At 42.5% G+C, this 12,383-nt stretch overlaps 1 protein-coding gene across 2 annotated transcripts in view; it reads left to right on the plus strand.

The window, feature by feature from the left end:
* Positions 1–432: 432 nt before the first annotated feature.
* Positions 433–12,383, plus strand: part of DZIP1 (DAZ interacting zinc finger protein 1) — a 52,831-nt gene continuing 40,880 nt past the window's right edge. Inside the window, exons 1-2 of one of the 2 annotated variants that reach the window (XM_072994696.2) lie at positions 433–614; positions 10,555–11,083. In XM_072994696.2, the coding sequence (XP_072850797.2) occupies positions 10,592–11,083 (492 nt within the window). In that variant the 5' untranslated portion in view covers positions 433–614; positions 10,555–10,591. The remainder of the gene's footprint in view (positions 615–10,554; positions 11,084–12,383) is intronic. The other variant, XM_078390805.1, reaches the window with a different exon arrangement.

Genomic DNA, 12,383 nt, shown 5'->3' on the forward strand with positions numbered 1-12,383 from the left:
ACCATAAACCGTTCGGTAGGTTTCTCTAGATTATAAATTAGTGAAAGTTAACTATCTTAATCACTTTTGCGAGACTGAAAAGTAAATATTTTCAAAATTATAACTACAACGCGGGTTCAGGATCAGCAATCAGTTACTTACAACTGCAATCAGTTACTTACTATAAATATTAGTCAAAGCTGCCGCTCAGAATAGAGAAGTTTTTAAAAAATGGTCACAGGTTACAGGAACAGTCTTGCGGGCCAGGCAATTTTGGGGCCTCCAAATAACGCAGGCATTCCGATCTTCCTCGTGTCTCGGCTCGCCCTTCCCGTTTACAGGGAGTAAGAGTAAATGAGGCCAAAAGAAGGGGTACTAGTCTGAGAGCGAGATGTTTCGGCTGAGGAGGAGCCTTGGGGGTTGGGGAGAGGAGGGGGAAATCTGATCCCCACCACCACCGAGGGATGTGCGGCGGCGGCGGCTGGCCGGCTACCATGCGCCGTGTTCCCCACTCACCACCCAAGCGGGACACCCGGACTTCTTGGTTCGAGGCCCGCTCGGCGTCCGGGGAAGGAGGCTTCCCGGGGAGACTCAAAAGTTTTGGCGGGACCGACCTTCTTCCGTCCAGGGGCTAGGTGAGAACCTCAAACTCCCGGGAGAGAAAAGGCGCTGCGCGGTGGCTCCGGCTTCTTCGGCGTCACCACGTGGCTGTCGCCGGAGAGAGCCCAGGGAACAGGGATCATAAGGGTCCAATAAAAGGGATCGCCCCTTTACAAAGTTCTTGGGAGACCACACGGCCTTTTCTTTCTTCTTGTGGCGATCTTATCGTTAGGGAAGAAAGGCGCTGCTTCCAGCCAAGGAGAAAAGACCGCGGGGAAGCTGACGATCGTCCCCGCTTCCTCGCACCCCTTGCCGTGCTCCTTCTTTGTCTCGGACGCTTCGTCGTTGCATCCAGCAGGGGGAAGTCTATTTAAACCAAGAATTCCTTCTCGGAAATCTTTTTCTTTAAAAAGCGGCAAAAAGAAAGAGGGTTCTGCGACTTGGATTCTCGGGCCTTGGCCTGCCTGCCTCTGATTGATTTTTTATTTCGTTGTCAGCCAGTTCCTGCATGTAAGATAGGTATCCGATTTCGGAGCCATATCTTTTAGGTTTTTGGTCGATCTTCTTTTCTAAATCCGCCCCGCCTGGGACAGGAGTGCTTGAATTTCAGACCCAGTGGGGTTTGTGTTGATTGAGCAAGCCCCAAGGTTTTCAGTAGGACGCCTAGGCTAATTTGCTGAGGATTCCTTTTCCACCCTTGGGGACCCCTGAAAGTGGCGCAAGGGATGGGTACATCTTAAGAGTTGTGTCAGTATTCGTTAGGAGATCTTGGTTCCATCAATTCATTTCCTGTGATTGTCTTTGAAGGCATGTGTACTGTCTGTAGGGAAGCCAAATCCTTATACTGTATTGAAGTCCACGCAAAAAGAACCTTAAGAGCAGCACAACCTCAGTCCAGTCCCATAAACACCTACAGAATGTGTGTGTGTGCCATCAAGTCAATTCTGACTTAGGGTGTCCCTTTTCAGGGTTTTCTAAGTACAGAATATTCAGAAGTGGTTTGCCATCCCTTTCTTCTGTGGGTGTCCCGGAACTGTGCGGCTTGCTCAAGACCACACAGGCTGGCTCTTCCCTCTGAAGGGAGGGATCAAACCACTGAGCTATCCAGCGAGGGGTCCCCAACCTTGGGCCTCCAGATGTTCTTGGACTACAACTCCCAGAAGCCTTCACCATCTCTGCTGGCCAGGATTTCTGGGAGTTGAAGTCCAAGAACATCTGGAGGCCCACGGTTGGGGACCACTCCATGCTCCCAAAAAAGCATATGTAGAACAGCAGGCTGGGGCTAATTCATATTTTCTTGTATTCAAATGTAGAATGTACTTTGAAGTTTTGAATGGAACTAATCTACGAAGACCCACGCAGGTAACTGAAATATGGACAGTTCCTGTGGCAGATAAATCCTTGTTATTGTTCACAAGGAATGTTTAATTATCCTGGGGAATTTGGGGGGGGGGGGGGAAGAGTCCATGTTACACCTCAATTTGCTAATTATCACCAAGATTGCCCATCCTCCTCTGTCATTAACATCAACATCTCTCCCTCTCTTTAAACTTTTTTTTCAAGCAACATAGCACTGAATTGCTAGAACAACTTGTGAAGGCACGGTGCTCTTTGGACATAGTACTATAATAGTTTTTTAAAACTGTTTGTAGGAGAGATAAAAGGCGCTCATTTGAGGGAGATGTTTATCGTGGTCCCACCACCTTCACAGGTGTCTCTCATGGGGACACGGGAGAGGGCCTTCTCTGTCGCTGCTCCAAGACTTTGAAACTCCCTCTCATAGGAGGCCAGACTGGCCCCTTCTTTGCTGTCCTTCCATAAGCAAGTGAACACCATTATCTTCAGGCAAATTTTCCTTCAATTACTGGCTGCCAGAGCATGATATTTTTAGATGGATCGCATTATGCATCACTGCTTTGACTGTTTTTTAGTATTGTTTGTGTTTCCCATTTCTAAGAGGCATATTTTGTTAGTTCCTTTTAAATATTTCTATAACTAGTATTTTTAGCATTAAAATTGCCTTTTAATGATTTATGCCACCTTTGTATAATCTTTGTTTTGTTCTTAAATATTGCTGTAAGCTGCTTTGGTCCTTTTCTAAGGAGAAAGGTGGGGTGAAAATATTTTAAATAATGTTTTTGCTGCACTGGCATAGCCTTCAGTGGCATGCCAATACAGTGGGAACATCCTCCTCAAGTAAGCACTTCTTGTTGTTCATTGGAACACATTTTTAGATTACTTATAATTAAGTATACATTTTAGTGGACAAGAATCCTGCAATGTATACTTCTACTTGGAAATACTTCTCACTGAATTGAATAGGGCTTATTCACATATAAGCAAGTTTTTTTTTTTTTGTTATAGGCATAATGAGGTGTCATCCTAGCTTTGTTGTGCCAATTTAGTACTGTATTTGTAGTCAGTGAGTAAACCAATCTTGATAAAGGGCTAATTTTAAAAATCAAGTTTGCTAATAAATTCTAGTTTGGCAGTTTCACAATAGATTCTTAAAACCCCTTTGTAAAACAATAAATACTTCCAGGTCAAGAACAGAATTTCCTCTCAATAGTGATTAGAACTGAAATACTTCTATGGTTTCGAAATGTTTTCCATTCATTATTTTGTATCAAATTTGTGTGTTTGTTTGTTTAAAAACTGGGCAACTCATAAAGGGGAAATAGCAATCTTAAATTCAGTATGACACATTAAAAAATTACACAAAACAAAGGTTTTATGACACTTGAAAAATGGACAAACCCATTTTAAGCTTTTGCGGTGTGCAGTTCACGACATATAGGTGAAGTATTTCCTGATTTACATATGAGGGGGGAAGGAGTTTTTAAAGAGTAATGTGTGGGGAGAATTGAAATGCAGAATGTACAGGCACAGATTTTAAAGTGATTCTGTACTATTATTTATTTATTTATTTATTTATTTATTTATTTATTTATTTATTTATTTATTTATTACATTTATACCCCACCCATCTAGACACAATTCTACTCTGGGCAGCTAACAATAAAAATGGAATTAAAAACAGTATAATAAAATAAAAAGCAACAATAGTAATATGGTTCAAGATGGGGAAAAAATAAAAATAATCAAGTGATGACAGGAAGGAAAGCCTGCCTAAAAGAGCCAGGTCTTAAGTTGGCTCTTAAAAACACCCAGCGAGGGAGCCGGACAGATCTCTGAAGGCAGACTGTTCTAAAGGCGAGGGGCCACTGCTGAGAAGGCCCAGTTTCTTGTTCTTTCTCTCCGGGCCTCCATTGGCGTTAGGCCCCTCAGCTGCCCTTCCTGGCGAGAATGAGTGATTTGGGTAGATCTAGGTGGGAGGAGCCGTTACACAAGATATCGAGGTCCTAAACTATTTAGAGCTATTATAAAAATAGTTATAACTATTATAAAATAGTTTACATGAGCAGCCAAAACCAAGATGCTATTGTCAAAACCCCTTGCTTGCAGTTATGCTCCCCATTTAATTTGGCTGGGGCATTTACAGCATAAAAACTGATCTACTGTACCTGTTCTGTAGAGACAGAAGAATGTGACTACAGTAGTTGTATATGTTGGGAGATGAGCTGACAAAATGAGTCAGTCACTTTGTGGGTTATTGGGTCTTGTAATAGTGTTGTCTGAGTGGTTATAGATATAGTTGTCAAATGTCTCAGTATCTTGCCTCTAATATAAACAGCCGTACCATCACAGCATTGATCTATAAAAGCCTTGGCCACATGAAACCCACTTATCTTTGAGAGTGCGACAAGACTTGGTTTTACAGCAGCAGATTAACGTTGTCTACCATCTGGAAGCTGAAGTTGATCAGTCAGTGGCAATGTGTATCTTGTAAATCTGGATCTCCTGTAAAATTAAGGAGATTTTATTCATATGGATACCATTTTGGTACAATGTATTCCTGAAATGAGGACCATTCTGTATTCTGAATTCTTAGATTAATATAAACATTAATAATGTTTTTTACTTCTGATAAATCACCCGCACTTAACACAAAGCTGTCCGATTTTCTGACCTCAGAATAGTATCTGTATTGGGTTTTAGTGGAATATATTTCTTTAAATGAAACAGAAGACTACATTAAGTAAAACTAGGATATTAACATTAGGAGGAATTAGCATTTCATTGTGCTTTAAATGTTATAATTGGGCATTTTTAAACAATAAAATAATAAAATGCTAGAAGTGGTTGTTGGTGGTACACAATTTGTGTATCTATATTTAATTTTTCAAATATGGTGCCGTTAAAATCTAGATGAGTAGATCCTGCTAGACACTTGTCTCTTCTCGTATGAAATAATGTGGTGAGATGGATTAATCAATTTGTGTTAGTTCCATAGGCAAGCAGTGGTTTCATGGATGCATCTAGGTTAGTTGAGGGACTGACAGTAACATGAATATATGATTCTTTGCTAGCAAAAGCAAAGCAAAGCGTGCTGCTTATATACCACCCTATAACACTTCAAGCACTCTGTGGGCGGTTAACAAGTTAATTATGCAGGCTACACATTGCCCCCCCCCAGCAAGCTGAGTACTCATTTACCAACCTCGGAAGGATAGAAGGCTGAGTAAACCTTGACCCGGCTACCTGGGATTGAACCCCAGATTATGAGCACAGTTTTGGCTGCAGTACAGCCATTTAACCACTGCGCCACAAGGCTAGTGAATAATGAAAGATTTGAGGAGAGACATGAACCAATATTTAGAGGACCACATGCTATTTAGCACTGGTCTGTACCCATATGAATCTGCTTGTTCTGAATCTAGGGACCCTACTTTCTGGTCCACTCTAAGATCATTGAGGTTGGTAGATGCTACGACTAAGGCCTTCTCACAGGTGGCAAAATGCGTATCTCTTGGGAGGGACCTTCATACATACAGGTGACCTGTATGTATGCGAAGTTCCATCGAAAGATATGCCTCTTGCTTCGTCTAATCTGCTTTTAAGAAACACATCTTTTTCCTGCAGCTTTTAATTGAAAATATTTTATCGTACATGCTACAGTTACATCTTTGAACTGTATTCTAATCAGTTTGTTTTAAATTCAGTTAAATCCAATGTTGCCTTATAATTTACATACATATATGTTACCAATTGCAAAAAATGTCTAAACATGTGCACAAAAATATTTGCATAGATAAAGCTAGTTAGAATATTGTCCAGCTCAAAGCTTGGCCTGACTTCTCATTTGCTTTAGAACTGGGAACTACACTGCTGTTGTCGTCGTCATTGTCATTGTCATGTGCCGTCAAGCCACCTTCAACTTATGTTGACCCTGTGAATGAGTGATCTCCAGAATGTCTTATCCTCAACAGACAAACTCAGCACTTGCAAATTCAAAGCGGTGGTTCTTTAAGGTAGTCAGTCCATCTCACATTGTCTTCTTATTTCTTGCTGCTTTCCACCTTTCACAACATTACAGTATTGTCCTTTCCAGCCGATCCTGACTTCTCATGATGTACCCAAAGTAGAACAGCCTCAGTTTCAACATATTTGCCTCCAGAGAGAGTTCAGGCTTGGTTTGCTCTAGGACCCACTTGTTTGTCTTTCTTGGCAGTCCAGAGTATCTGCAAAGCTCTCCTTCAGTACCACATTTTGAGCAAATCATTTTTTCCCTGTCAGCTTTCTTTACTATCCAACTTGCACACCCCCTACATCGTGATTGGAAATGTAGATGATCTCAGTTTCAAGTAAGACATCCTTACACTTGATGACTGTCGCATCCACCCAGTGTCCTTTGTTTATTTTCCCTAAACACAAGTCCACCCTCTGGATGCATTTCCTCTCTTCACACTGCCACCAATCAAGCAGTGGATCTTATCCACTCTATACCAAATAGATGTATCTTAGATACGTACTACCAATACAACAGATTTATTGATCTTATAGTTGTTATTCAAGTCACAAAGGTAAATCACAGGTGTTTAGGATCATTCATTAAATAGCATTTGATTCCACGTTGGTTTGTGTGTGTTTTTATTCACTTTAACAATATTCTTTGACAATCTATTTATTCTCTATACTTTTTAACCCTTTCCTATTCTCTCAAGCAATCCAACTTTCCAATCTCTGTCTTAACTTTCTCAATTCAGTCTCCTAACTCTCTCTCTCTTCAATTCCCTATCTCACAATCTCTTTTCTCTAACTGTCCCTCTAAATGTCTAACTAACTGTTCAACTGTTCTTTTGGTTCCGCCCCTCCTGTCCTATAAAAGGGGAGAGTGATGGGGGCAAATACGATTTCCTACTATTTCCTTACTATAATGATATTCTATAAGCATTTTTGTATCTGTACTTTATATGCATTCTCTATAGTCAATGTATTTTGTATCCTCATTTCATCTCAAAGTATTGAATCTCCTGGCCCTTCCTGCTTGGCACTCACAGAAACATTTCTACATTATCACACAGCTTTGTGAGACCCCCCCCCCCCATTCAAGGCCAACTCACAGCGCTTCAGGCAAAAACTGCAAGTCATTAACATATTTAAAGATAAGCTGCACAATGGTTCACACATTCACAAACTTGGCAGCCACTAACCCTGGGATGCAATTTGGATATTTTTCTCACATCTACCACGGCCAATAGGATGATCTAACAGGCACCTATAAGGTTCAGGAGACCAATAAGGGGATGCTGTGCTTGTTGTATTTTGTGTAAGAATCTTATAAAATGCTGTTCCACATGCATGATGGGGCTCCCGATCTGCCTTTTAAGATGGGGTCCAGCTATATGTTTAATAAAAATTGACTCACATATAGTCTGATTGATGGATGCACTGTCTTTATCTGTTATTCCCTGCCGGAGAATTGAAACCTAAAATTGGGTGCTAACACTCGCAATTCAGTCTCCTAACTCTCTCTCTCTTCAGTTCCCTATCTGACAATCTCTTTTCTCTAACTGTCCCTCTAACTGTCTAACTAACTGTTCAACTGTTCTTTTGGTTCCGCCCCTCCTGTCCTATCATAGGCTCCTGCCCTTGAGCTCCTCATGATGGACAGGTGTGACATGGGGCATTCCAGCACAATTACCTTTTCTAATTCCCTTGTGGATGCCCTTCTGAGTCTCAGTTTTCTTCTGATTTCTTGGCTGCAGCCTCCAGTGGATTGATGACTGACCCAACTTATGCAAAAACTGTTTCAGTTTTTTCATTGTCAACGTTTAAGTCATGTAGTCCTTGTGTACTCTGTTTTTTTTTTTTTTGTCTTAATGTTTGACTGCATACCTGCTTTAGCAATTTCTTCTTTCACTTTCAATCAAAGTTATTTAAAGTCATTGCCAGGAAGATAGTGTCAACTGTATTTCTTAAATTATTGATGTTTCTTCCAATTTTCCCTTCATTTACATCTAGTATGATATACAGTATTCTGCATACAGATTGAACAGATAAGAATGGGATCAATATGTGAACTATCATCATCATCATCATCATGTGCAGTCTAGTCAGTTCTGACTTACGGCAAACCTTTTCAGGGTTTTCCTGGTAAGAATACTGTACAGTAGTCTGTTTATTTTGGGGGCTCCTTGGGACTGTGCAGCTTTCCTAAGGCCACACAGGCTGGCTCTACTTGCAGAAGGCACAGTGGGGAACTGAACTCCCAGGCTCTGGGTCTGGCGCTAGATACCTAAGCCATGAAGTTATCCAGCTAGTTTATGTGAACTATACTAGTATATAAAAATAACAGAATACATATTTAATTCTAATCTTTCATTGATGTTAATTCAATGAAAACCCTGTTTTCTTTTAAATAGCTGTCATGAAATTAGATATACCTGGCATCAGTCCAAAAGGGTTAGATTATAACTAAACATAGTGCAATGTATAATGTTTAAACTGTATTACCAGGGCTTGAAATATCCACTTGTCCACTCATCTGTGACAAGTGAAAAAACACTGGTTGACGAGCCACAGCTTCCTCCCTGCTTACCCTCAGTCCATCTCTCTCTCTCTCTCTCTCTCTCTGATCATGTAGTCCTCCCCTCCCCCTCCCCATTGCAAAAAACAGCCCTCTTATCCCAAGAAGAGAGTTTGAGCGGCACATAGATATATAATTCTGCAGGAGAATGTAGAGTAGTCCGATGCTGGAGAATACAGAGATTCCCTGCTCGCAATTTCAACTGAACGACTTGGCTCCTTAAGAGGCCGGGCGCTTTTGCTTTCCATTTTATTTTTGCTGGTGATATTCAAAAGAAAGTCATTCAAAATACAAGCTTCATGACCCCACAGGCATGCAGGTAATAAAGCAACCCAAGTCTGGGTATATTTATTTTGGGTTTGTATGCATTGTTATGTAGAAAGTGCCTAGTTTAAGTTTAAACATAAATTGCAAGGCTATAGTCTAGTCATGCTGACTGGTGAAATTTTTGACTGACTGGTGAGACGTTTCGAAATTTTTCAAGCCCTATGTATTGCTATGAACAACGATTGTTATAATACATCTAAAATATTGATAACTTATTTGATGAAGTCACATAGTGTTATTCAACAATTATTCATATACATTTTAGTAGCTACGTTCATTTAAAAGAAGAACTAATTAATTTAAGCAAAATTAATTTTAAATGAAATAACTAAAGAGTCTGTGGCACAATGGTAAAACTGCAGTATAGCAGTCAAGCCTTGGCTCACAACCTGAGTTCAGTCCCAATGGATGCAAGTAGAGGGCTCAGGGATGACACTGTCCATCTTTCCAAGGATGGTAAAATTAGAACCCAGCTTGCTGGGGGAGGGGATCAGGTAAAGCGTTGTTTGCATAATTATGTTGTAAATCACCCCGACAGTGCTTTAATACTGTGGAGTGGTATATAAATCAAAACAACAAAACACTGGATTAAAAACACGAGAAAACATTTACAATGATGTCTCATGGAGTCATGTAATACTTTTGTGATTTTGGAGGTGGAAAAGAAGAAAAAGTGGAGAAAAAGGAAGTATGAAAATAATTCAGGTATGAGTACTTACAAATATAACCTTCATACAACTAGCAACTCAGTGTACTAACTTGAGAGTAGTCCCATTAAACTAAGTACAGTAAACTTTTGAGGTAAGCATTGAAATTGGGCTGTGAGACCAATATTTCCTATATGTTCACTGGAAACAGTGCTTCATAATAAGTTGATAGGTGATATTTCAGGAACAAGTTCCATCAAGTTCACTTGGGCATACTCCCAAGTAAGCCTATATCAGATTGCAGCCTAAAGTACTTTAGTCCACCTATAACACTATCTGATTCCAACCAATTATTTTATATTGATATGACGGAACAAAGCAATCCAGATTCCTTAGAAGTAATAGTAACTCTGTTCTGCTTCAGTGCATCAAAACTTGGGGAAGGAAGGAAGCTACCTGGCGACACTACTTACTGTACTCCTATCCTCTCTGTGGTGTTCATGAGAGAAACGCCTAAAGTGATGAGCATTCACTGGTGAATGACTAAACCTTTCATTGCCAGAAGCAATTTGTTGAACTTTTGCCTGTTGACGCCAATGGAGAAGGCAGGCTTTGGGGGCGGGGGGATGAAAAGTGGCGGCAGGGCTGTGGAGTGTGAAAACGTAACAGCCTCTTTCGGGGGCGATGGCAGGATCCGCCGAGTTTGCTAGTTGGAAAAGGGGGGAGATATTGCGAGAAGCGGGGTTTTGTGTGTCGGGCGCTTGTAGTGGCGGGAGACCAAGACCACCCTTTCTCGGTCTCTTCCCTCTGTGAGGGCTGAGGCCCCTCGGCCGCAGCAGGCCCCGGAGCAGCCTCCGACCGGGCTGACAGGTTCCCATAGCAACAAGGGGAGACGCGCCGGGGAGCCGAGCAGAGGCAAGTCACCCTCGGCCGGCGGCGCCCACCGGCCTGGAAGACCCGTCCGTAACACGGAATGGCAACGGCCAGAGGGAGGGGCGGAGGGCCCGATCCACCGGTGTGTGTGTGGGGGGGGGGGCGCTGACTGATCGGCCTCCATCTCTTTCCCCGCAGATTCTGCTGGCTTAGCGGGCCGCCGACCCGGTCGTCGATGGCCTCGGTGCTGGCGGCAACGGCGACCGCGGCCCCGCCGGGTCCCCCCGCGGCGTTATCCCCATTCCAGTTCCGCCCGCGGCACGACAGCCCGGACTGGCGGCGCCTGAGCGCCGTGGACGTGGAGCGGGTGGCGGCCGAGGTGGACGTGGCGGCGCTGCAGGAGCACCTGGGGCACGTCACCTTCTGTAACGCCGCCCGGGAGCGGTGTCCGCACTGCCAAGCCCCCGCCGACCCGCTCCTGCTCAAGCTGCTGCGCCTGGCCCAGCTCTGCCTCGAGTACCTGCTCCACTCCCAGGACTACCTCAGCGCCCAGCTCCGCGCCAGCCAAGAGCTGCTGCGGGCCGCCGACGCCCACCGGGACCTCCTGGCCAAGGACGTGGCCCGCGGGGCTCAGGAGATGCGGCTCCTCAAGGAGGAGTGCAAGCGCCGCAAGAAGATGATCGCCACCCAGCAGATGATGCTCCAGGCCGGGGCCACCTACCACCAGGTGAGCAGGAAGGGAAAGAAAGAAAGAATCAGTCAACCCGTGCGAATCCATTCGCGGTGCAAATACTCGGCATTTCTCATGGAAAGCAGGATTCCCATGAGAAATTTTAAACCATTCATTCATTTATTCATTCATTCATTCAATTTATACCCCACCTATCGGGTCATTGCGACCACTCTAGGCGTCTTACAACATACAGTACAACACAAATATAAGAAAAAATTGTAACACAATTAAACAATTCCATACCTTTAAAGATCAGCCCCCTTGTGTGCTGTCAGGGTTTAGGAGGGAATTTTACTATGTTTTGTCCAGTCTTTCAATAATTTTTTATTTTTTGAAAAATCCACAAGCTGGGGGCTCTTTTTTTTATTTTTTAAAAAATCTCCTCTCTCTCTCTCTCTCTCTCTTAAATAAGGGGTTACAGGTGCAGCCCTCTAGGGTCTGGTGGGCCTGACCTTTGGAAGTTGGCAACTCTGCTTATAGGTTGTGTGGAGATGCAAGAATGATTGGCTGGCACATCCATTGCTGTGTATCCATGCTCTTAGAATCACCACAGTATTGTGCAGATGTTGAAAACTGAAGGAATCTGTCATTTGTTTCAGTCTGCTGAATTCAAAAAGGGCTATTTAAACTGTGGCTACATAATCAGTATAGATACACTTTATGTATACCTTTGGATGTCAAGGATGCTCCTACTTCTGTAGTTACTTATGGGCTTGATCTAGTTAAACCCATGTAGAAGCTCTTGTCTGTTTGCTCTAATGGAGGTAGAGAGATGGGGGCTAAGAGGTGAATTTAAGGGTAATGCTAAAGCTTCCTTTGAGAACAGATGGCAGATTTTAGTTGAAGATGATACAAGCAATTAGATCATGCTATCTCTACATATACAATTACAGAATTGTAAAATAAGGCAGAACTTACCATAGGACATGTCCTTCATTGCATATGAATGGTAGCATTTTGGAACTCTGAGGGGATGGGCACCCACTACATCTCTTAAATATTGTTCTACTACTTACAAAGAAGTTTTTCTTTTTTTTAAAGTGTAAGATATCATTCAGTAATGTGATCCCTTTCTTGTGGCCTTAAGTAGTATCATCTGTAACCTTTCTGCTCTATTTGTGTATCAGCTGTAGGGTCTGCTTAAAGGATAGCTCTATGTCTTTGTTTTTCACTTCTTTATAAGCAGAACTTCAGACATTCCCTTGTTGTCTCTTGATCATAGGGTAGCCCCTAGGACAATGTAACAAAAATATTCATTCATTCAACTTGTATACTGTGCAATAGTGTGTACATA

Source organism: Pogona vitticeps, chromosome 3, assembly GCF_051106095.1.
Source record: "Pogona vitticeps strain Pit_001003342236 chromosome 3, PviZW2.1, whole genome shotgun sequence".
In the NCBI taxonomy this organism is placed as follows: domain Eukaryota; kingdom Metazoa; phylum Chordata; class Lepidosauria; order Squamata; family Agamidae; genus Pogona; species Pogona vitticeps.